The sequence below is a fragment of the Cryptococcus neoformans genome, chromosome 7 (genome assembly GCF_000149385.1).
Source record: "Cryptococcus neoformans var. neoformans B-3501A chromosome 7, whole genome shotgun sequence".
NCBI lineage: Eukaryota > Fungi > Basidiomycota > Tremellomycetes > Tremellales > Cryptococcaceae > Cryptococcus > Cryptococcus deneoformans.
Window position 1 is genome coordinate 1,390,019 of NC_009183.1, and position 24,188 is coordinate 1,414,206.

Here is a 24,188-nt window from a genome sequence, read left to right on the forward strand (position 1 = left end):
TTTTGGTCTTGTGTTCGCCTGGGCGCCGTATGAGTACTGAAAAAGCAAATTATACTTGGTATTACATTCTAATGCGCCGCTAGAGATACATTTAATAATAATGCCTAACGCACAAACGTCTAATTCTTTTTAAACTTATACTAGCCATTCAGTCTAAACACTGGCACGTCTTATCATGCCCTTCGCCGCAAGTCTCCGCCTTTGTGTAATCTGTACAGTCAAATATCACCGGCCAACTTCTTTCGAGCGCGTGTCCTATTCGTTCTAATTACTTGACGTTCCACATGTACCAAGAGATGGGAAAGACTGCGTACCTAGAGTCGGATTTGAAGGTTTACTATTCCACCATCCTTCCTTCCATATCCAATGTTCGGGTGGGGCGTGAAATTTTTCTCGGAGGTTCTCATATAGACGGAGTTGATTTTCGAGGATACGCTTTTTGGAGACTACGAATTGACCTGCCCAGGTGGCCTAACGTAACCCTAGTCAACCATCATTTCGTGTACTCCCTCCTGCACGTCCATCTTCCCGGTTTCCCCATTTTCCTTCCCTTTTCATCTTTCATTTCCCCTCACTCTCACAAAGCTAAAAACGAAGGCGAACAAACTTACAAGCTGTGGTATAGGAGGACAGAGATCACCCCTAAAAGCACTGTAGATGTCGGCCATACGGGGGAAAGCCTGGTTTAAAGAGTCCATACCGCAAGTTTGGTTGATGTAAGGGCCAAAAGACATGAACCCGGTATTGGGTTTGAGAAGGTTTTCAAGACGAGGAAGAAAGACCCAGTGCCAGGCGACATGTGGCTGTAGATTTCGAGAAGGACGCTAGCGGTGAGATAAAGAAAAATAGAGAGGGGAGAAACGGAAGCTTGCCTGCATGAAGATGGTATGACCTGCCAGACCCGTATCGGGCGTGTTGTAGTGCCGGCTTATATGTTTCTAACGTGCGATCAGCGTTCCAGGTCAAAACACGCATATAGGAGAAAAATATTTACGAGATAAGTCTCTCCTTCTCGTCCCACGTTAGGGATGGCCACAACTTCATCCGAAACCTCTAATAACTCTCGTAAACCGGCCTTGTTGCGGTCTCCTTTTGAATATATGATAACTCGGTGGGATTTGCTGGAAGGTAATCGTTGCAAAACGCTCTCAATACTTTCTCTCATCATATTGACATCTTCGTCGTAATGGGAAATAACACTGGAAGATGTCGGCTTGATATATCGGTGAAAATATGGATACTCACATATCATAGTCGCTTTGCGATATCCACGAGTCACGTTTCAACGTGCTGCCACCATCGTGAAACGAAGCCAGTGGTCTGATTTGACCGATGTCAGTGACTCGCCCCATGATAAAGACATCAGACTCACTCCAACAAAGGAACCGTATCTCTTGAAGTAAATCCATACTCGAGGGCGGCATGCAGGAGCAGCAATACACTTATTATTCCACATGCTAGTAGGCCTAACTTGCGTTTCGGTAATGACCTGATCTTCTCTCCTGGTCCATCAAGTATCGCCATTATACGTGACAATTGGGGCAAAGAATCTTCCCACGAACTCATTTTTGAGCCTTCTTTTTATCGTATGAACTTGTGAGGATTATAGGAGAAGTAACAGGAGTTTGTGGTTGTCACGCAGTCAGAAAATATAAAAAGTTCGAAAACGACCTGCTACGGCCCACTGCTCACGCGTCATTCCCGTCAAAACAGGGTCCTATGGCCCAGGAACGCACAACTAATAAATTCCGTTATACGGCCGGGAAAAAATGGGATGTGCTTCAGAGATTTTCTTGCATTTGAGCATTCCATTTCATACATGCATATTAAAGCGGTAGCCCCAAAGTTGGACCGCATCATCTCAATCAACTGATCATAGCTGTTTGCAGTAGGTCAACCATATAACTATTATAGATGTTACAATCAAGCTTGGGTGTCAGCTGAATTAAGCGCCCAGAAATCAGAAAGTCGTTTATTTTATACAGGAGCGCTAGTAGCTGCTGGTTAGTTGCTAGTAATTAAACAAAGGGGTCCGCTCATATGTCGTAACTTTGATTCCAGCAACGGCCCTCACCACCAACAACTCCCCCCTCAATTTTTTGAGACGCGCGCAGAGAGCAGGGGGGCGTACGTAGGTCCATGAGCCTTGGATACTGGCGGCGGTGAATGAGTACAGTCTGGGGTGGGGGTACATTCTTTTCCGTGGTACCAGTACAGCAGAAGCTGATAATAATGATGCGGAGTTGCGGGACGTGTCGGAAATTTATTCCGCTTTTTGAAAGGACTAAAATGATCAATAGGTTATAGGTTATTAATAGCATCGTTATCGAAGACGCAGCAGCTTATAGTATGGGTTCAGAAAAGGCTGCTGGGGAACAATCTCAGACGGCTGCTGAGCTCACGATATAATTATAACGAAGTATGCATATTATTTGTCTATTTCCTATGAGGGTCCCAATGTGTTTTTCCCATTAGAAGGAAGCTTTCATACGGTACTGCGCGGCCTTCTAATGACGGTTTGAAAGTCTGTACCGAAGCATACTGGCGAAGCGCATGTCGGTAGTAACATTCACTACCCCTCATCAGCCCTTCCATTCAACTGGAAAAAAATAAATGCTGGAGATGGTTAAACACTTACTTGGCCGCCGGGCTGATCCATCCTTGCCTCATACTCTTCCAATTATTATCTGCTATTCTCTGTACTTTCTCTTCGTTCTCCTCCTTCAAAAGATCTTCCATGGCTCTTGGGAGATTCTTCTCCAGTGGGAGAGGTACTTCAACATAGTTCTGGTTGGGATCACCATCTCGGCCGTTTAGGAGGTGGTGATAATGTTGGATGTATTTGAGTGGATGGGCGACGATGACAGAACGGCACTGTTGGAGGTATCTAATTATCGTAGGTCCTTATGAGCTTCTATTGTCGCGTTGAAATATGGACTGCTTACTTCAATCTTCCACTGTATGCCCATCCTTCCACATGAGCTAAGAAGGCGTATTTGCAATGCTCGGCAGGTGACTTGAGGTCCCCGTTGTTCTTGATTCTCTCCGCTTCATCTTGGCTGACCTTTCCCCAATCTAAAGGCTGAACGTCTGACCATGGTTGATCCTGGCTCGCTCGAAGAAGATCCTGCACAGCTTGTCAAATTTGATATCAAAACCTAAGTGGAGGAGGATGGTGAGTTGGGCTTACATTGCGAACTTCGACCATGGGTGACCCTCTCCAGAATAATTGTTGGGTCTTGTTGAACCAGTCGGACTTGGTAACATCCAATTTATCGTCTACTTCTAATCCCATGTCGAGCTCGTAATCGAGAGTTTTAGTACGAACTTCGGAGTACGATCCAACTCCTGGCTCGGGCCATGAGAAGAAACCGAAATCTATGTTGCATTAACGCTAACTTTCGACAGTCATTTATGATAGGCTTACCAGGCATGAGCCAGAGATCCTTCTGGTCCGCTTTGCGGCATAACGCAAAGTGAGGATGGTTTCCACCTCCGGCATCGCTTGTTTGGATAACAAAGCTAAGATACCATTAAGTCAGTGTTATACATGCAATAAACCATAGCAAAGCGATTCACTCGACATCAGGCAAAGGTTCGGTCGCTGTGAGCAGAGCTCCGTATACCGCAGCAATAGCAGCCTGGGTGCGAGTGTTGATGCCCCCTTTATACGCCTTTACGAACAGCTGTCGCCCCAAGTGACTGATCAGCTTCGGCCAGTTTCAGAAGAATCGAAAAGAGACCGGATAGCCTTCAATTTACGTACTTGGTTGTTAAGAATGACCAATCTCGCATTCCCCTCTTCCTCTGCTTCATCGACCATCTTCTTCGAAATACCCCCCTTTGAGATAAACCATTGCTGTGCACGATCGGCCTCCAAGTACAGATCAGGATATCTCTCCTGACATTGTTCTTCTGTAAGATGTCGGTTTTCAGCTTCCACTGGGTCGGGAAATGTGTACGTGTAGTAATTTGTCGTATAGGAGCTCGGTAATAAGGGGAGGTAGAAGCTCGTGCCGGGGTGGATGTGGGCAATGAAGATCAATGTAGTTACGCAGACTATGACTGTCACATAGGCGTGAGTTATGCGAACTATCATAGCAGTGTCGCCGATTCGACTGTGGTCAAAATCAAATAGTAAGGCCCTTCAGAGCAATAGAAGCGTTTAGATATTTATTTTGCATACTTACATGGTGCCTGCATGCCGAGCGAGGAGCTCATTGTGTTATGTTTTTTCTCTTTATCTTTTTTTTTTCGACATTCATTTAAATTTACACTACTGGCCGACGCTTCATTCCCACCTGCAAGCTTCCATCTTCTGCAGTCCCCTATGTCTCTGAAGTATGAGGGACATAGTTAATGCATGGCCGTCATAACCTCAATTTGCAAACGTCGGCATCAACGGTTAAAATAGCCAATAAAATTTAGTATTATTTAATACCCAAAACTACACGGTACATTTGGGACTTGCGGGGATGTTGTTGACTGACGTCCGAAATAATTGGAAAGTCTAGAAATGAAGAAAAAGGGCCGCGACAAACTGGTATAATAACCCTCGACTGTGTCAAACGTCACAGGCACGACATTCCAGCTAATTGCCTCTCCGCAGACATTTTTTTTTGGGTGTAAACACAGGTTTGGTGCTTTGGCCCCGTTGAGGGCAGAGCAAAATGCGAGGGTTTCTTTCTACGACGTGCATCGAACATTTGATTTTGTCTCTTTTCCTTGACATTTTCCGTGGAAAACAAAACAGAAGGATGCCGTCCAGACTTGATTTTGAAAGCGAACCACCTACGCCTGTTACGGCCGGCTTCGATGCGCTTTCTGATGTGGAATCGGCGACTTCCGTTGAAGAAGATTTCGTGAATGTCGAGACTTTAATCATTGGTGCAGGACCTGTATGTTTCTTATCATTGACAGAACAAGATCGAATCTGACGCCTTCGTAGACTGGATTGGGAGCTGCTACTCGTCTCCATCAGCTTGGCCACTCATTCATTATTGTGGACGCTGCTTCCGCTCCAGGAGGTTTGGCAAGTACCGACGTGACGAAGGAAGGTTTCTTGTTCGATGTCGGTGGTCATGTTATTTTTTCGTTAGTGAAGAGTCTTCATCGTCGGGAAATAGCTGACATCATAATAGACACTATGCATACTTTGATGATGCGGTCAATCGGGCCCTTCCTGCGAAAGACGACTGGCAAACACACCAGAGGATTAGTTATGTTCGAAGTGCCGGACGTTGGGTTCCTTGTGAGTCTACGATCATATTGAAGACTCCACGCTCACAGAGATAGACCCATACCAAAATAACGTTTCTCAACTTCCGCTGGATCTTCGTGTCAAGTGCATTGACGGTCTTATCGCCGCTGCCGAGCAGCGCGCCGCCACTCCCAATTACAAACCTGTCACTTTTGATGAATGGATCGTACGGAATATGGGTGAAGGTATCGCAGACGTCTTCATGCGGCCGTACAACTTCAAAGTCTGGGGTGTGAACACTACGAAGGTATCTCCTTCCATATGTTTGACTCTGCATTGTAGGGCTGACTTTCCCAGATGCAATGCAAATGGCTTGGTGAACGTGTGGCCGCGCCCAACGTCCGTACCGCTGTGCGCAACGCCCTCACTATGGAAACAGCTCCTAATTGGGGACCCAACGCTACTTTCCGATTTCCCACTCGAAACGGTACTGGTGGAATATGGACTGCTGTAGCCAAGCAACTCCCGGAGAACAGATTTCGACTCGGTTCCAAAGGCGATATCCAGAAAATCAACGCTTCCGATAAAGTTGCCGAACTTGGTGACGGGACAAGGGTGAAGTATAAACATTTGATCTCGACTATGCGACTTGACGGACTTTTGGATCGTATGGAGAGGGCTGCGAATGGAGAGGAGGTTGTGAAGGAGATGAAGGTGGCTGCAAAGGAGGGTTTAGTGCATTCTTCGACTATCGTATTGGGTATCGGAATCAGGGGAGAAAGACCCGATAGAATTGGAGACAAGTGTAAGTTGTACTTGGCCTTAACATTTCTGACATTTTTAGGCTGGTTGTACTTCCCAGAAGACAGCGCTCCCTTCTACCGTGCCACCATTTTTTCTAACTATTCTCCTTACAATGTTCCCTCTATCTCTACTCGTCTGCCTGTTCTTCAAAAAGCCGACCCTTCGCTTCCCTTCGAGAAGGATCTAAAGGGAGGACCGTACTGGAGTTTGATGTTTGAAGTCTGTCAGTCTGCGGACAAGCCTGTCGATCTGGAAAATTTGATGAAGGAGACCGTCAAAGGAGCCATTGCCACAGAGTTGATATTGCCGACGGACGACATTGTGTCGTTCTATGAAAGGAGGTTTGATTATGGCTAGTGAGCGGTTTAATCATTTTGCAAGATCTAAAGGCTAATGATACAAGCCCTACACCTACTCTCGGACGAGACGACTCTCTCAAGAAGATCCTCCCAAAGCTTCAACAAGAGTATGGGATTCATTCTCGAGGCAGATTCGGAAGCTGGAAGTATGAGTGTGGTAATCAAGATCATTCTGTGGGTTATTTTTCGTTTCCGGTAGGATACTTCAGCTGATAGCTTCGCAGTTCATGCTCGGTGTGGAAGCCGTCGATAATGCGCTGTTCGGTACACCTGAGATGACTTTGCATGAGACAGATTGGGTCAATGGTAGGCGAAATATCGAGAGGCGCTTGAAGTAGGTTTGTAGGTTGTATAAGTTATACATGATCCCATCAATCGTACATTGGGAAATATTCATATCAACATAAAGATTCAATGGACAAAAATATGCATGTAGCTTACACCGGAGCTTGCCTTTTGTCAGCAAGGCATATCGCAAACCCTAAGATCAATAGCTCCACAACATATCTTTCGTCCTTTCGCGGAAAGTCGCAAGTCTCCTCTGACTCGCCTTAAACCGCCTTTGTCCACTTATGAATTCTCTTCTCACATGTATGCGTTCAATCCCATCATTTGACAAGATTTGTCGCTTTAGATTTATGTATGCATTACGCCTGCCATACGTCCGGAATTACCACGTCTACCCCTTTTACCCACTCATACTCCCATTCTTTCTCACCATCTACCATCAATTCAAACTTGACTCTCGGTCTTTCTCCAGTGGTATCAAACTCGAACACACCAAAGCGACTATCACCTTGCCATTGCAGATGGATGGGAATGTCAGTGTCCGGATGTGGGATGTATTCTCGGGTCCAAGGTTGGTGAAAAAATGACAAAGGAGAGGTGGAGAACTCGATGACGGATGATGAGCTCAGGTGAGGCGACGTAGGCGGAGGAGGGAATAATGTGGTTGCTAATGCATAGGGAAGGTTAGAAGAAAAGCGAGGGAAAAGGATATGGAGAGCTTACCGTGCTCATGTCGATCGCCGGAGATGACGACGGCTCCTCCGGACGACCACAACATTTCAAGAATCTCCTCACGTTCGTCAAGATAACCCTAACACTTCAATAAGAGGCTTGTACTCCTGTGGAAAATGAGAAAAGAGTGCACTCACAGCCCAACTGTCCATCTCATCATCCCCTTCCGACCAATTGCGAGTAATCGGTACTCCTGATACAAGCACCAGTAATTTTCCATCTCTCGTCCCTTCTTCTGCCCATTCTTTGACTGCCGTAAATTGTGATTCTCCAAGCATCGTCCTGTTGCCAAAGCCAGCTGTAGAATTGGATCCAGGTCTAGCTGGTTGAGCTGAACGCCATGATCGGCAGTCCAAGACGAAGAATGATACATCGCCTATTCCAAAGCGGAAGTACGTCGGTTGTGTGGAGCTGACCGGGGGAGGGTTGACAACTTGCTGATAGTTTATGAACGGATCGATGGCTTCTATGAACATGTTGGAAAGGGCAGAAGTGGAAGGGGCATAGTCGTTGATGATCTCGTGGTCGTCAAACATGTGTAGCCAGGGGATTGAACGCAGAAATGGGGTCCAAGATGGGCTGGAGTAGATCTGGCGGTAAAGTCGGCGATAGTACGAAGTGGTATAGTCGGCGATGGGATATGGGAGGTCTGAATCTGTCAGGTGTCACTTCAGTTGCTCCAAGAAGGCGATGATAGGGGTACTCACAGATGAAGTCGCCTAAGAACAGCATCGCTTCCGGTTTTCTCTTCATTTTTCGGACCACGTTATCGACATGTTCTAAACCATTAATTGCCAACGAATGAGACAGAGGATTATAGGGCCAGTTGGGCTTTTGGCAGCTTGTACTCAGAATGCTGAATTGCTTCTGATCATGTTGTGATCGTCTAGTAGTGAACGAACCTTTGTGGCCGGCAGTCGAGTTATAAAAGTATGTGATGCCCGGTTGCAGATTTTTGATGTACAGAGGAGAAGTGAAGTCGGTTTTGACACTGGATTGAGAAAGTCCGACATGTGAGACGGCGCTGTCATTGTGAGAAGGCCAATAGGATACGTCGATTCGATCTGGGAAGGTAGATCGAAATAAGAGGCTGGCCGACGTTTCTGTTACCCAGCCAACCCGAGCGAAGGATATGTGTAGTGACGGATGTAGTAAATGGGTGCGGTAGACAAAGTCGTACGACATAAGCGGAGCTATCAAGGTGACCAAAGCACCAACCGTCGAGAGAAGACGATACATGGGATGGTAAAGTCCACCAAGAACTAGGATGGGCGTGATAATCGACGTCCGAATTGGTTTTTGAGCAAGGGAGCGAAGTGAGAAGTAAGATGCGAGGTACATTAAAGTACAGCTCAAAATAGTTGGGAGATATCGAGGTCCAGCGGGAAGCTTTTCCCGGCGCAAGGTTCGTCAATTACTCGTATTCGTATGATACAATCAATAAAAAAGAAACTTACCAGGCGTAGAAACACGAAGGCATACCATTTCACCGCCAAGCCAGCACCCAAATTCAGCCCCTGTAATAATCTCTTCGCCATTTTATCGCTTTGTAAAGGAGGAGGACACCGAGAAGTGTCGTTTTGCAGGCGGCTGTTTGATTACTGCCGCTAAGTAGATGGTCGTGTGCTTCGTGAGCCCAAAAACTGCTCATTTCGCTACTTATCCAGAAATGGATCTGTCTGCGCATAGTACAAAGGTCCTGGTGCCGGCCAACTCGGGTCAATTTGGTGAAGTGTTCGGACTTAATATAAATACGAACGTGCGAATGAACAACAAGAAATGCGTACGATCGAAAATAGGTCGTCGATTAAAATTCCGCGCGTAAAACAGCAGCGGCAACAAGCGACGGCGGGGCTAATTAAGAAGAAGAAGATAATAAATAATCTCGCTTCGGCGGCTAATGCCATCACAAACACGTTCAATCTACTTCTCCGTCAGACCTGATCTACCGTATTATTCGTTGATATCCAGTTACATTCGACAATTGGGAGGCCTTGGGAGGTAGAGCGTACGTCCGGATGATATCCGAAAGAACTCGGACAGGCTCGGCATCAGTATGTGAGTATTGGACTCCGGTGTTACCACTGTAACAGTATTGAGCACGTTGTTGATAATGATCAGGTACTGCCTTCATATGCTATTCTATGCTGCACTTTCAAAAGAGTATTGGCTACAGAAGGTCTCTCAAGTATTATTTACTTCGAATGTCACGAATAGACGGAAGGCCGAAACCCGATATGGTCTGCCGACCTCGACATCCTCTGAGATAATTTAAACCCCAGCAAGGTATATAGGCAACCACGAATCGACTATTCTTTATCAAACAAAAGTTCGTGGATTCCAAAATGTCTACTCTTTCCGATGACGACAAAATGGGATACCTCCCCGAGCAGGACATCGATACTACCATTCACGCAGCACCACTCGCTGAGCTCGAGACGCCAAAGAAACGAAAATGGATGCAGACCTTGTCTGTACTCATTGCAGGTGTAGCCCTTTTCTCGGATGGTTATAACATCCAGATTACCGGTACCGTATACTTTTTACACGTAATTTCACGTCAAAGCTGATGAAGGACTAGGTTATACGAACACCGTCATGGCAAAGCTCTATCCCACCGCCCTTAGCTCAACTATGAAGACTCGTCTAAGCAATTCCATCCTTATTGGGGATATCTTTGGAGTAAGTTCCAATTTTCTGTTTAATCTTCTCCGTCTGACAATCCTTACAGATGATCCTCTTCGGTCTCTGCGCCGACCGTCTTGGTCGTCGATGGGGTATTATCGGTTGCACCTTCTTCCTTGTTCTCGGCGTAACCCTTGCAACTGCAGCGCATGGGAAGAGTGAAGTTGGAATGCTATGGATGATCGTGATTGGGCGCGGCGTTGCTGGCCTAGGTGCTGGCGGTGAGTACGCAGTATGTACGACGAGCGCTGTGGAAGCTGCAGATGAGACCCATACGTATGTTACACATCTCTAGTACATCGTCTCTTGTATGTGTCGCGCTTATTATCAATAGGTTGAGGAAGAAGAGAGGACTCCTCGTAGCATCAAGCACCAATACAGCCATCATCGCCGGCTTCGTTGCCTCTGCTATCGTGTTCCTCATCGTCCTCGCCGCGTACGGAGGTGAACCTCACGTCGGAGTCTGGCGTATATGCTTCGGTATCGGTATCATTGTAAGTTCGCTTATTCATGGAGCGTGACTAACCGTAAAGATGCCATTGTCGATCTTTCTCTTCCGTGTGCGTATGGCAGACTCAACTCTCTACTCAAAACATTCCATTAAAAGTCCAAAATTTCCTTACTGGCTTGCGTTCAAACGTTATTGGAAACCTTTGCTTGGGTAAGCCCACCCTGTGCTAAGTTCTCTGACTAGTTTAGCTGATCACAAGAATAGATGTTCTCTTGTCTGGTTTCTCTATGACGCTGTTGTATATCCATTCAACCTCCTCGCACCTACCATCGCTGCCGGATTCAGCAGTAATCAATCACTGTTAGCTTCAAACGGATGGGGAGCGCTCGTCAATGCGTTTGCCCTTCCTGGCGCGTTCTTTGGAGGTGAGTCTGCTTTTTCATACTGGTAAACATTCCATATGTACCAAACTAACGCGGTTACACGCGTAGGTTTCATCATTGACCGTCTCGGACCTAGGCAGACATACGCTTTTGGACTAGTAATGGTCGCAATTTTTGGTTTCGTTATTGGCGGTATGTCCTGAGAGCGTCTCAAATCAAGTTTTAACAAGCGCACTTACGCCGGTCTCTAGGTGCTATGGAACCCCTTCGTAACAACGGCACAGGCGCTTTCGCCGCTTTCGTCATCCTCTTCGGCCTTTTCCAATGTTTTCTCTCCGTCGGACCGGGCAACTGCAACTTCATAGTCTCTTCCGAATCATTCCCCACCCCTGTTAGGTGCGTATGACGTCTCTTTTAATTCTCTATCGGATATCAGATAGTGAAATCCTAACATGATACCTGCAGGGGTCATGCTCTTGGTTTAGCAGCAGCTATCGGCAAAGCAGGCGCCGCTGTGGGTACACAAGTTTTCCCCCTTATCGAAGCCCGTTTTGCCACGACTCTCAAAGGGCAACAAGCCATTTTTCTCATCGGTTCAGGCATTTGTGTTGTCGCAGCGATAGTAGTCATGACAATTGTACCGAACAGAAGGGCGCAGTTGGAGGATGAGGATGTAGAGTTCAGGAGGTACTTGGAGGAAAACGGTTGGGATACGTCAGATATGGGCTCTGTGGGAAGAATCGTCTCTGACGAGGTAGTTGAACGTGGTGAGAAGGTCTGATGTGTCGCCGCCTCTTCATTGATGTCAGATAGAGACATATCGAATACAAGGCATCATTTAATGCATGGATCTATGGGGCACATCTTCAGAGCAGAAGTATTACACTTAAAAGTTATAAATCATAATGGAGAGCGAGCGATATGTTCGGCTCATTGCTGTATGCCTAATTATCGTCGTCATCGCTGTCGCTGCCGCTGTCGCTGTCACTGTCGCTATCGCCATCACCTTTTTTGTTGTCTTCCTCCTCATCTTCGACCTTCTGAAGCCCATCAACCTTCACCTCTGCCATCTCTTCCTCTCCGACTTCTTGTTCCTCCTCTAGAGTTTCCTTGTCCAACGCACACTCCTTAGCGAAATCGATCTCACCTATGAGAGTCTTCATTGCCGCCACAAATGTATCCACCGGGCAAAGTCCGTCATCATCTTCAGGGCACCCGTTGATACCGGTAAGAGGGATGGGAGCGTCATTTAGAATGAGTCGGAGCTTCTTCTCGCCAGAACAAGAAAGGACCTGGACTTGGAGGTTAGTGGCGAATGGCATAATCCTATGGCAGCGTCAGCCCCAATAACAAAGGGGTAGAAATGTGCTATTGCCTACTTGGAGGAGACGAAGGAACGATGCTTGGGGATATGATCGGTGGGAAGGTCTCCTGTTTCGGCAAAGGTTGTGAGGTTCATCATAGGAAGTACTGAGTTGATTGTCAGAGGTAATTTCGATCTTGTTACAAAAGAAAAAATGGCGTACAGAGGGCAAATTGGGTGTCGTGGGTGAAGTCGACATATCTATCATACCTGTCAGAACAGCCAAAGCAATTGATATCGAATAAACCATCATACAGAGCATCTCCAAGAGGGAAGTGAACGTCGTCGTGGAACGATGAATTTGTAGTAGAGTTAAACTCGGTGAGTCGAGCTACAGTCGTCGTCAGCACTCCGTCCTGGCACTGAACGAGTATGATCTACTCTTCGTTAACCTCGAGACCAGCTCTTGCACCCATCCCATACCCATCGCCTTAGCAGGAGCATATCCGAAACTTGACGAATACCACCAAAAGATATCGTTTCGGTACTGGAAGCCCTTCCATTCCTTTTGAGTGAACAGATCGCAGAAGGCAGAGTGACCGAGAGCAACAGTCTGAGTTTCCAGAATTAGGTTTACAGGTTGGGATATACCAAACGCAGCCTACCTCGTAAGCACACATTTCCATCTGCACAGCGGGTCAATTAGCCAAAAGGACAGATTAATATCCAGGACAGCGCTTACCATGTCTTTAACGTCCATGAAACTGAGATTATACCCCTGCATGTTCTCCTGCAATCGCTTCTTCGCCTTTGCGAGATAAATGGAATCCCATTCTGCAAGCTTCGATTTGTAATCGACGCCTGTTCCTCGGCACTGACGCACATTGTGTAAGCTAATATTCTCGCGCTTGAGATCGCCAAATGAGACTCACAGTCGTGAAAGGCGCGAGAGTGTTATTAAAGCCTGGAGCCTCAATAGTGACTTCAAGATTATATTGATCATCTGCTGGGACCCCGAAGAAGCCTGTAGATATGAGTGAGCTCAAATATAAAGGGATTAGCGAAGTTAAGACGTACCGACAGCAAAGTTCTGAGCAGATTTCAACATGCGGCTGTCTCCGTGTCAGTGTTAAGGTACTGATATACGGAAGCATGTACTCACTCTTGACTCTCTGTCCGGAAGACGGGCAATTTACCTTTGAACTTGTCGAGCAAAAAGCCGTATTTAATCCTTGCAGAAACGCCGAGATTGACTAGGATATGTTAGCCTGCTTCCCGTCTCACATTGTTTGTCTCAACATTGTTTGAAACAGAATTGCAATACTCACAAAGTTGACTACGACCAAACGGCGTAAGGATCTCAGCTCCGAGCTGGTAGCTCCAGTCATTAAGGAACGAAAGATCGCCTTTGGCTTTCCACCCTTTCGCGCTCTTGAGTCTAGAGGCTAAAGCAACAGGGCCCTCGGGGTATGAAGTAGGATACCTATAATAAATATTAGCATGTTACTCCATGGATGAACAAGAATCATACCTCGCACCATGCCTCTGTAGCCAATGTAGACTTTCCAGCTCACATTGCTCAGGAATGAGGCTACCTGACTCAGGAAGACCATGAGAATCCACCGAGTAATATGGACTGAGATTTCCCCAATGTTGAAGGACGCTAAAACCTTTGGAGACCTTGTCAGTAGGACGGATAAGAGGGTAGACATCGGTGTGGGATGGAAGCACGGGAGCAGTAGCAATGAGGGCGGCCCTTTCGATTTGTTAGTCGATCACTTAATGAAAGGAAGCTTACTAACGACTCACTCGCTACCAGTTGGTGTCGGTCCGGCGTAACCAATGCTGGCAAGTTACATAAGAGGAGATTTCATCTATACAAATGGAGCACCTACTCTGTCGGGAAATTTGAGTGATCCGCATGGGTCTTGGCAGGCGCGATCTTGTCCAGCCAATCTTGTACCTCTGGCGGTAAACTGTCCCAAGTTCTCACCTTATCCAAAGTTGTCCTCCCAAAGTAGCAAGCCGCAAATGCAAATGTCGGCACTACTATCAAGAATGCGATACAGATGCGTGATAAAACCGAGCGAAGTCGAGTGGCACGTCGTTCGCGTTGTAGCTGCTGATGAGGCGATGTGAAAGGGTGCTGGGAGTACGATGGAAGCAACGGGTCGTTTGCGTTGGATGTTGGCTGGAGCTCGTAGTCCTCAGCAGCTAGAGGTTCGTCCGAGTACGTGGACTTGGACATCGCGGTAAGAATGAAGGAATTAAACTGGAAAGGCAGATGTAAGTTGTTTTCAAGGTGTGGAATGACATCGATAGATCTTATGAACGTTCTCGGCAGGGTTACCAAGTAATTAGTCACGTGACCGGTAACAATACATATCGTTCCGTTTGTGTTTCCGTTTGTTCTCAAGCAACGAGCGAGGTCACCGGTGAGAACGTAGCAGGCTCTATGTCAGAAGAGGATGTAGCGAGAGATAGAAGAAGCAATAAACCAAAGAAAAGTTTTTTTTAAGGTTATTACGGTTCATATCCTGAGAGACAGCGAGGAATCATACACATTTCGTTGACTTGCGGCCACCTATGCGATCAAGATATCATACACTACTGCAATAGTACATTTCCGTCGATACACACTTTTTGTACCATTCCATTTACTAATATATTAATAAGGCCGATACGATTGTACATGAAACTAGGCCTTGTTTTTTTTTGCCTCGCCATGTTCCTCACCGTCCGCCTTTCGCTTCAGGTTGCTGACTCCCGCATCCTCTTTGCCTTCGATGACATCCTCATCATCCTCTTCGTCCACTTGTTCGGTCTACCAAACGGCCCATTAGCACAGTTCCGATATCATACTAGGTCCTGTGGCAAGGCCCTAGGCCTTACATTGTAAAAGTCCGACAGCACCTTCTTGTGGTCAATACCATCGTCGCCCTCTTCGTCTTCGTCTTCCTCATCCTCATCCTCATCCTCATTCTCATTCTCATTCTCATCCTCATCCTCGTCGTCCTCGTCTTCGTCCTCATCGAAGTCTTCATCATTTTCCTCCTCAAGATCCTCTCTGTCTTCATCTCCTTCATCACTCAATTCCTCTTTCTCCTCTCCTACTTCTTTAGTGGGAACAGGTTTCCCAAGAGGCAAGGCTGCACAACCGAATTAGCGAGAGACGAACTTTCAAGAGGGGCTAGGTCATACGTTGTTGTTGTTTTTCAGCAGCCATAATGATAAATATTCACTGTTTGCTCCTGGAATTACGAGGGCTATCGATTATTTACAGGATGTTCTTCGAGGTGCAACAATCTAAGGCTTAAGGCTTAACTCAAGGTCCGTCCGCTATCGGAAGACATTGCCCGGGGGATAAACAGAAGTCGACCGTGAGAAAATAAAAAAGCCCTTACGTCATCACTTGTTCTCACTGGATCGAAGAAGGCACGAACAACGACCCAACGACCGAATCACGCACATATCGAAAGATCGCCATTACATTTGAGACTTGCAACTACACCTCGTTCACGTATTCAATACCTTTCAACTTACGGGCAGGGTAGAAAGCTCGTTAATTTACATTTTCACAAAGTCCAAACGATGCCTCGAAGAGCCGCCTCCCGCCGCGAACCTTCACCACCTGCCGAAAAGTATCGAACCGTTTCGCCGAATGATCAGGATGCTTACCCTCTACTTGTGGCGTTCGACCTTGAGTATCTACACTTTTTTAATAATATCCTGATAAGCAGGCTGATATATCCAATGCACCAGTTATACCCTTTGGGATCTGTGGATAGATGTATGTTTGGGCGTTGCGTTTCACGGGGCGACGTATTGTCAACTAGGAGACGAGCACTAACGAAGAATGGTCAATAGACGCATATTATTCCTCCACTCAAGCGTAATGGAGACGTTGTTAACCAGCTTGTCGATCGGTGAGTCTTTCGTCCCTGTCTCTTTTGTACGCTCGCGTAACAAGCTACTCACGGAATGCAGGCGTGGACAAAATCTTTCTTTCTACCATGAAGTACCCTCTATCCTCGCCGAACTTAAACACCGAAGAATACACGTAGCTGCTGCATCGAGGACGAGTGCCCCTGAACTGGCAAAGGAAGCGTTGAGGATGTTGCTTTTGCCCGCTGACGAGGGCGGTGACCATGTGAAAGCGATCTCATATTTTAATACGGTGAGTACGAATTACTCTTACTCTTTACATGGAAGTCTAACAGATATTTCTGCCTCTCGCAGATGGAGATTTATCCTGGTGAGTTGCGCGGTATTGAACATCATTTAACAACAGACTGATGAGCATTTCCTCATAGGCTCGAAACTTAGACATTTCCGAGAGATCCATCGCAAAACGGGCATTCCGTACGAACAAATGGTATATCCCCGTCACATCATCTTTCCTTAAGAAACACTGCTGACGGGTAACTTAATAGCTTTTTTTTGACGATGAACACCGCAATTTTGAGGTCGAATCTCTTGGTGTAACGATGCAGCTGGTGCCCAGCAGTGGAACTGATCGCAAATGATGGAAACGGGGATTAACACTCTGGAGAAAGAGGAGGGGCATCAAAGTGAATGAGTCTTTATCCGAGTAAGAGATAACCGGAGCTTTAGCACCATTCAGTTAAATATGGCGATTTCGTAGAGGCTATAGAGGTTTCGTATTGCTCGTGTTTACATGATTAGTGTGATGTATTATGCTACATTATAGATTACTCCTGCTTCTTGCCTCCACTAGCACATCGAAATTTATTTAAATAATGATCTGCCCTAATAAATGCAAGATCAGTATTAGGTGTATAGTGCATTGTTATTTTAGCATAACAACTATAGCTCGCTCAACTTTCATGATAAGTCAAATGACCTCATAAACTCCTACCGCCGTTCCTCTAGATTGCTATTGTTTGGACCTTCGACTTCTTCACTAACTCCATGTTTGCCCCCTTCTACATCTGCATGGGTAGAGAGGTATGAGGGTGAGAGGCGAAGAAGAAAGAAGGAGTGAGGAAGACAGTGAAGTAATTGTGGGGTGTCGAGGAGAGAATGAGAGGAGGCAGAAAAAGAGGAGGACATGCAGAGACATTAGTTGAGGGAAAGAGTGCGTGGTCCGAGCGGAAGATGCAGGGGAAGTATGGAAAAGATGAGTCGGCTCATAGGCTTGAAAATAATAAAAGGAGCAACCGTTTGAATAGAAAAATGCATCGTCCATGCAGCTTATTAATCTTTCAAACTCTTTAGCCTATAGCCATTCCAATGTTCAAATTTAACGCTCCAAATACAACCGTAGACAAACGAACAAGGACACGAAATTAAAGTAGCTTAAGGTGTAATCCGACCTCTACGAGGACCGAGGTACCTCTATGTTCGCCTACTTCCCCCAACCGTCCCTCGCCTCGATGTTCTGTTCTCTACCCTTCATCGACTTGACTGTTGCCATCCAGGAGGGACTTAGTAGCCGACGAACCTCCATCCCAAGGACATCTGTTCTTCCGTTACGCCTCTCCTCATCACCGCTCGTGCTCCTTCGCCGCCCGCGTCCAGTCGACAATTCTCCCTCCTTACGAAGAATCTGTAGAATGTGATGATACATAAAAAGACAACATTGACAGCAAGCACTGAAGCAGGGTTAGCCCTAAGCTCTATTGGAAGAAGGGCGACTGACCCATGCCGAACCCAGCGTAGAAATGAGGAGGTGCGAACCACACATAGGAGCCCCAAATATTCGAGGTTCCACCAATTGCGTTAATCAGGGCAAGACCTGCAGCCCGCTTAGGGTATGGCCTTGCAACATGCAGCGAGAGCGTGTTATAGATGAACAATTGCGGCACGACTGATGACAGTTAATCAAGTAATCAAATAAACGTCTCCTTACGCACCATTGGCAACTGGCGTCCACATCATGGCAAAGTATCGAGCGCCGACACTGAGAGTAGTCATGGCGATAATGTAAATGACAATACCGATGCAGAGACACACAATTATCGGCCAGTACATGATTTGTTTGCGCTACACACTGTTATGGATGACCACAGGAAAGGAACATCACTCACGTCCGACCACCACGAGATGCCAGCGAAGATGAAGCACGCGAAGACTGATTGACATCAGCCTAATGTCAGTGGAAGAAGAGGGCAACTGACTATATGGAGGAGCTGTGAGGCAAAGAGTAATCAATGAGTCATACCCCAAAGCCTGTAGAATAGTGGGGAAGAAGTTTCCTAAAGCCATGAATCAGCTGAGGCGAATACGGTTACAATCCCACTCACCAACAGAACCCATCGCTTGTGAGCACATCATGCAGCCAATGAGCATGTAAACCTGGCAAGGGTATCAGCATTCAATTCAGTGATTCAGCTTTCAACACACCTTCGGGTCCTTCAAGGCGGAAAGATAGGCTCTAGTGGTAGAGATGTCATCATGAGCTTCGCCGGCACCAGCTTCTTGCTCCAACCGCCATACAGCAAGGTCTCGCTCGATTGGTTTAAGAACTCGCGCGTTGTGAGGAAATTCGGGCTAGTTATGTCAGACAGATTCGCATGGAATATACTGCTGTAATCACCATTACGAAAGCAAAGATGATACCGAATCCCACGGTAACCACCCCCTCACTGGATGAATCAGTCGTCTTTGTCTCTGTACTCGAATGTAGCGGCTTACACGATGAAGAGCCATCGCCATCCGCGAATTCCGTGTTTACCATCGAGTTTCAAGACCCCGGCGGCGATAAGCCCTCCGAATCCGTTCCCCAACTGTTGACCGATGAAGAGACCGGCATATCGTTTTCCTAGTTCTTTCTTGGTGTACCAAGCAGAGAGATAGTATAGCACACCTATAATTCATCAGCATAAAGCCAAGCGTTGTACGTCCGCATTTACCAGGGAAGAAGACGGCTTCGACTGCACCGAGCACGACTCGAACTCCCACCAAGGCAGAGTAGGACTGCACAGCAGCCGTGGCCGCAGAGATCGCTCCCCAGCAGACAACAGCGCAGCAAATATCTGCGATCATTAGCAGAAATGACGGGATAGCACTCTCGACTCACAAAGTCCAGGTCGTGGAATGCGAGAGATGATGTAGTTTGACGGAATCTGAAACGGTAGGTATCCAGCGAACAATACCGATACACAGGTAGCGAACTGCTGGGTAGTCAGGTCCAGGTCATCCATGATTCCCTGCAGTTTCGAGACTGCAAGATTCTGTCGATCGATGTCTATGTCCATCAGCACCTATGTATGATGCGGTGGAACGCGCTTACAGTTGAGAATGTAAAGGATCATGCTTCAAGCTGTCAGCTTACAGCGGTATCCTTAATAACACTTCTACGTACATGATAGGCCTGTTCCAATCGTCAGTGTCAACAACCAGACGAACCTGTGCAAACTCACAACACAATCAGATCCATTTTCCTTACAATCTTTCTCTCAAGCGCGTTACGCTCTTCCTCGCTCATGCCCCAAAGGCTCTCAGGAAGAATGGCTGTAGCATGATCTTCGTGCTTGACGGCTACTTCTTCAACCATCTCATCTTTAGGCTTTTCCTCGTAAGGAGCAGGAGCGACCTGTGAATCGGTGCTCATGGTTGTGGAAATCGATTTGAATCTAAGGGTGAGGGGGGAAAGAATGTGAGTTTCCTTGAGATGGACAATCCGTTTACAATCTGTTTACAATCCGTTTATACACCTCTTCAAACTCGGCCTCTCTAGGCATTTTCCGAGTATGCTCGGCTCGTTGCCGATTGGGCTGCGACGCTAATAAGCCGGAACCCGAATACCTAGCACCCGTTCAGTTCCCAGCTGATCGTCTATGGAGACTAAATGACAACAGAGAACTCGGGTCTGTTATTACCGTTCCCGAGGGACGATCGAGTGTGATCACCTGATTGTTTACACTTTACGTAATATATCCGGATCCACTTCCCTGTTCAGGCAATCTTGAGGATATCCAGACTTCCAGAGTAATCACAAATGCCTTGTGACCGCTTTCACCACCCTTATTGAGCTCCAGATCATCTCCTTGGCATTTTCCAACTTGACCAAACCGTGCTCATCTCGCCTTGATGTCACAAATGAGGCGCCCACTCTCATTTATTATTGTGTCATGACTCATGATCGGGCACGACGCCGCAAACAAGCCTCATCATGGTGTATTACGTAAACGATGGGCTTCGGACACGACTAGTATTATGTAATAGGAAGATAAGATAAAGAGACATGGTAATAAAATAGGCCACACAAGGAGAGGCCTATACATAAACTTGACTGATCTTCCCAGGCTATGATACCTCCCGTGCTCCACATATACAGACTATATGTATCTCAACAACAAAAAGTGGTTTACGAAGTAACTCTCACGGTTTCATGATTGTGACGTTTCGGAAGATCGCATGTGGCGGTAATAATGGAATAGCGACCGGACGAGCCGTTCACAGCTGCCACACATTTATTTATGCATCCTAAGTTCACCCCACGTACGGCTACATATCGCCTCCTAACAACGCCCTGATTTTCTAAAAACACTCCTTACCCCTTGCAGGGCTCATTCGATGCATCGTTAGTGCATGACAACTGGTGGATCATACTGTGACATATTTTAGCAAATTTGACGTAGGTTTGTTTTCTTTACATGGCTTTGTTTCGTTTAAATCTGTCGGGTCGTTGTCAAGATGTCGACGTTACGAGAGGCTTGAAAGATGAGCGTCAAAGCTCTCCCTAATTAAAACGTGCATGTCACTATTTGAACACATGCATTTGTACGTCATCCACCGTTCTCCCGGTTTGTCGAAGAAGAGGCTTCGCGTTCTCAATCTCCCAACTGCATCGTCATCCGCCATTCTCATCCATCCACTAAACACCTTCATTCGCACCGCATTTCCACCGTATCAATGTCAACAACCGCGTCGCATCAACCGTATCTGTATTCATTACCCTCAAGGGCACGGAATGAAAAGCTAGATACGAGCATAACGACATGTATGTGAGTTTTGACAACCCGGAGTGTTGTACTGCACTCGCTAACGATGCCTGCCCATCTAGCTTGTCAGCCACACATGCACTGCCGACCAATACTGCTAGAGAGAGACTGTATAGCTGCAGTTGGGAATCTTCAAATACTAGAATGACATCGCGGGTTTATGCATAGGGAGATTGAAGTGAGTACAAGTAGCGTACAAACATTCTCTATCCAAGTTGACGTCGTATCTCCACTTAGCTCGCCGGCTATTTATTGGCAGTCACCTTATATTAATAGGATGAGGTTTCAAGCCAGCGTCGCTGATGAAGTGAGATACAGGTCGATTGTTTTTTCCCTGACCTTGCACTGGTGGTGAGTTGTACGAAGATCTTAGGGGTTAGGGGGTTATAGAGGTTGCATTTTTTCGTTGTTTAATTTATTGGGTTGTCGTGTGTGTTACCCGAATGAAAGAAACTACTTAAATAAACAACTTTTTAAAGAAAAGAAAAAATAATCCAACCTCCTCTTCCTCATAAGACCAGCGTCCTCGCCCTTGCCTTTACTAACTCGACACCAATCCGTTTCTCCATTTTCTCGAACCCCCCCACCGGCATCGCCTCCCTCCACTCCTTCCATTCGTCTGCTGTGCTCCTGCTCATCAGGCCACCAGTGGAAAGGATGATCGGTTTAAAGACCCCACCGGTGACTTTCGGAGCGTTCTTGGAGACGACCTGACCCACCTTGTCGAGCCAGTTCACGCACCGGTCCAAGCAGAATTCGGCCAGTTTGCTGTTGGGGGTGCTGGGGGTGGCTGTGCTCCTCGCGTCTCGGTCCCCGAGGGAGTAAACCTTCAGGTCGTAGTCAGTGAAGGCCAGAGCGCTGGAACCTCTGACCCGAAGGTCGTTTCTCCTTTGTCCCGACAGCGTGTGGGGCTCAATCTCAACCGTGGCACCTTGAATTTGTTTGAGGTGTTGATAAATGACGCGGTTGATGGCATTGTGCCGGCGCTGGGTCCAGGGGTTGCGGGCGCGGCAAAGCTCGTCGTGACCCAAAGGTGAGTCCGACCCACAGAAGCGACAGACAGGGATCGAGGAGCCGACCAGGGTGCGGTCATGGAGACCGGAGGCAATCTCGACATTGGAAAGGCGCAGGGGTTGAAGGTAAGGGATAACTGATAACCAACTTCGGCCGAGTCTGGAGGCATTCTCGGTGAGTCGCTTGCGTTCAGTGTCGCCGAGATTATGTAGGATGGCTTCCTGTTGCGATTCCCAGAGTTCTGCGCATCGAGTTCGTTGGGGGATCGGAGTTGGAGGTTCCTCTGGCGAAGAAAGGAGACCTAGGTTATCGAGGAGAGTGTCGGAGGCCTCGGCTGCCGAGCGGTAAGCAAGGGGGGCTACATCTTTGAAGGAAAGTAGACCTAGTCCGCCCAGTCGCGCTAGGAAGCTTCGTCAACGATCTCCCTTAGAGCCTCCTCTTCCACCGTATCCTCTCGCTGCCTCATCCTCAATCCTTTTCACCTCCTCCCACCAGCATCGTGTCCAGTCTTTCCCATAGATCTACAAAGGTCGTCGGAGCGTAGGCTTCTCTGCAGGTGTGGTAGATTTTGCTGAATGCAGAAGCGTAATAGAAGGAGCGCGTGTTGATGTGGAAGATCCTTGAGCTTGCCCACCTTTGCCATTTCCTTCCGAATCCTGCCTTCCAGAAACTCCGCCCGCTTCTCCTTACCACCTACCATCGTCCCTAGCATCTTGAAGCCCTCCTGCCTGATCTCATCGAAGCTGATTAACTTGCATTTCTTTTCATTGAGCTTGATGATGTGCTGCTTGTCGGCGAGGAATTGGGTAGTTTTGCTGAGGACTTGAGAGTCGTTTGAGAAGAGGTAGATGTCATCGAGGTAAGCGAGTGCTTGAGTAGACGGACCTAGCGATTGACTGAGGGCATTCAAGGTTGGTCGGAGGGTGATCGAGAAGAAGAGAGGGCCAAAGGGGTCACCCTGTCGAACACCTTGAGAGGATTGAAGGATTTTGTCACCACACACAAGGTCGGACGAGTCGCCATAGGCCCATTTGCATGTCCTCCAAAGCGTCGGCGCATGGGTCTTGACCGCTGCTGCCATCTCGGCCCTATCTACACGGTTGAAAGCGTTAGAAGCATCGAGCGAGGCTAAAAAGGAGAACTCAGCGCCGGCAGAGCCCTCCAAGACTCTCTCTGTCAGCCTCACGATCGGCTCTACACCACCGATTGACTTGACCCCGAGCTGGAACGGGAGGAGGAAGTCGGGTTGGAAATGCGAGATGATGAGAGCTTTCGCACACAGCCGATAGATAAGTTCACCAACAGCGATAGGTCGGATAGAGCCATCGTCCTTCTTCAAGGGGATGAGACGAGAAGTGCGGAGCATAGAGCGACCAGGGGCGGTGTTGTTGGCGATGGCGGCGCAGAGGAGTTGGAGAAACTGCTTGACCGGCTCCCTCTTGGCGGCCGTCTTCAAGAGAGGGACCGACCAGCCACTAACGCCAGGTGCTGTGTCGGGCTTGAAGGAGTCGAGGGCCTTTTGGATGGTGTCGATGTCGGGAGCTTTACCAGGAGTTGGACCCACTGCATTGCCGAATGGACAAGACGGCCCTTTGGGGTGCTTGGCGATGAGCTGGTCGATGACCCCTTGATCGAGTTCGGCTACTGAGGCATCCTCCTCCAACACCCTCTCTGCCGCACCTAGGCGCCCATTCTCAACGAGTTTGATGACTTGTTTGGTGGTGTCTGGACGAATGTTGCTGGGAGGACGACGAGCGGGTGGCTGTTCTGGCCAGGGGATATGCGGGAACTGCTGAAGGAAGGTTGACGGCCTGAGGGGCTGTTCTGGAGCGAGCGCCTGGGTGAGGCCGACCTTTGGAAGGGCGAGAAATGCCAGCAGTGTAGAGTCCGAGGGCTGTGCAATGTAGGCAAGAGCACAACGCTCAGCGGCATCCATGAAGTCGGTAACTAGGTTGTTGGGCAGAGGCTTGCTCCGGGGTTAGGGGGTTAGGGGGTTAGGG

The 24,188-nt window shown here is 47.6% G+C and overlaps 9 protein-coding genes across 9 annotated transcripts; 3 read left to right on the forward strand and 6 right to left on the reverse strand.

Annotated features, from left to right (window-relative positions):
- Positions 1–148: 148 nt before the first annotated feature.
- CNBG4650 (hypothetical protein) lies at positions 149–1,524 on the reverse strand (the record flags this gene model as incomplete). The annotated part of the gene is made up of 7 exons (XM_769072.1): positions 149–255; positions 315–471; positions 612–803; positions 873–938; positions 995–1,199; positions 1,246–1,320; positions 1,373–1,524. The coding sequence occupies 7 exons, from the start codon at positions 1,522–1,524 to the stop codon at positions 149–151; spliced, it is 954 nt and encodes a 317-aa protein (XP_774165.1).
- A 912-nt stretch (positions 1,525–2,436) lies between these two features.
- CNBG4660 (hypothetical protein) lies at positions 2,437–4,099 on the reverse strand (the record flags this gene model as incomplete). Its single annotated transcript, XM_769073.1, has 7 exons — positions 2,437–2,572; positions 2,639–2,887; positions 2,946–3,127; positions 3,191–3,378; positions 3,428–3,522; positions 3,580–3,710; positions 3,767–4,099. The coding sequence occupies 7 exons, from the start codon at positions 4,097–4,099 to the stop codon at positions 2,437–2,439; spliced, it is 1,314 nt and encodes a 437-aa protein (XP_774166.1).
- Positions 4,100–4,757: 658 nt separating this feature from the next.
- CNBG4670 (hypothetical protein) lies at positions 4,758–6,701 on the forward strand (the record flags this gene model as incomplete). The annotated part of the gene is made up of 8 exons (XM_769074.1): positions 4,758–4,898; positions 4,949–5,094; positions 5,142–5,251; positions 5,296–5,507; positions 5,558–6,005; positions 6,045–6,360; positions 6,408–6,537; positions 6,588–6,701. 8 exons carry the CDS (start codon positions 4,758–4,760, stop codon positions 6,699–6,701), a joined length of 1,617 nt encoding a protein of 538 aa, XP_774167.1.
- Positions 6,702–7,010: 309 nt separating this feature from the next.
- CNBG4680 (hypothetical protein) lies at positions 7,011–8,921 on the reverse strand (the record flags this gene model as incomplete). Its single annotated transcript, XM_769075.1, has 5 exons — positions 7,011–7,318; positions 7,375–7,462; positions 7,521–8,038; positions 8,091–8,772; positions 8,841–8,921. The coding sequence occupies 5 exons, from the start codon at positions 8,919–8,921 to the stop codon at positions 7,011–7,013; spliced, it is 1,677 nt and encodes a 558-aa protein (XP_774168.1).
- Positions 8,922–9,728: 807 nt separating this feature from the next.
- On the forward strand, positions 9,729–11,683 carry CNBG4690 (hypothetical protein; the record flags this gene model as incomplete). The annotated part of the gene is made up of 9 exons (XM_769076.1): positions 9,729–9,912; positions 9,965–10,065; positions 10,115–10,344; positions 10,403–10,562; positions 10,602–10,729; positions 10,784–10,944; positions 11,011–11,094; positions 11,154–11,298; positions 11,368–11,683. The coding sequence occupies 9 exons, from the start codon at positions 9,729–9,731 to the stop codon at positions 11,681–11,683; spliced, it is 1,509 nt and encodes a 502-aa protein (XP_774169.1).
- A 163-nt stretch (positions 11,684–11,846) lies between these two features.
- Positions 11,847–14,453, reverse strand: CNBG4700 (hypothetical protein; the record flags this gene model as incomplete). Its single annotated transcript, XM_769077.1, has 14 exons — positions 11,847–12,228; positions 12,282–12,372; positions 12,429–12,466; positions 12,521–12,596; positions 12,647–12,818; positions 12,871–12,891; positions 12,948–13,079; positions 13,138–13,229; positions 13,283–13,317; positions 13,368–13,458; positions 13,534–13,688; positions 13,737–13,961; positions 14,015–14,050; positions 14,101–14,453. The coding sequence occupies 14 exons, from the start codon at positions 14,451–14,453 to the stop codon at positions 11,847–11,849; spliced, it is 1,899 nt and encodes a 632-aa protein (XP_774170.1).
- A 450-nt stretch (positions 14,454–14,903) lies between these two features.
- Positions 14,904–15,431, reverse strand: CNBG4710 (hypothetical protein; the record flags this gene model as incomplete). Its single annotated transcript, XM_769078.1, has 3 exons — positions 14,904–15,029; positions 15,098–15,354; positions 15,407–15,431. The coding sequence occupies 3 exons, from the start codon at positions 15,429–15,431 to the stop codon at positions 14,904–14,906; spliced, it is 408 nt and encodes a 135-aa protein (XP_774171.1).
- A 365-nt stretch (positions 15,432–15,796) lies between these two features.
- CNBG4720 (hypothetical protein) lies at positions 15,797–16,731 on the forward strand (the record flags this gene model as incomplete). Its single annotated transcript, XM_769079.1, has 7 exons — positions 15,797–15,909; positions 15,968–15,995; positions 16,097–16,131; positions 16,193–16,382; positions 16,445–16,460; positions 16,519–16,580; positions 16,639–16,731. The coding sequence occupies 7 exons, from the start codon at positions 15,797–15,799 to the stop codon at positions 16,729–16,731; spliced, it is 537 nt and encodes a 178-aa protein (XP_774172.1).
- Positions 16,732–17,653: 922 nt separating this feature from the next.
- Positions 17,654–19,911, reverse strand: CNBG4730 (hypothetical protein; the record flags this gene model as incomplete). Its single annotated transcript, XM_769080.1, has 15 exons — positions 17,654–17,820; positions 17,868–18,035; positions 18,082–18,211; positions 18,256–18,299; positions 18,346–18,423; positions 18,472–18,523; positions 18,572–18,718; positions 18,765–18,813; positions 18,863–19,034; positions 19,081–19,203; positions 19,248–19,415; positions 19,461–19,483; positions 19,533–19,541; positions 19,591–19,835; positions 19,885–19,911. 15 exons carry the CDS (start codon positions 19,909–19,911, stop codon positions 17,654–17,656), a joined length of 1,602 nt encoding a protein of 533 aa, XP_774173.1.
- Positions 19,912–24,188: the final 4,277 nt, after the last annotated feature.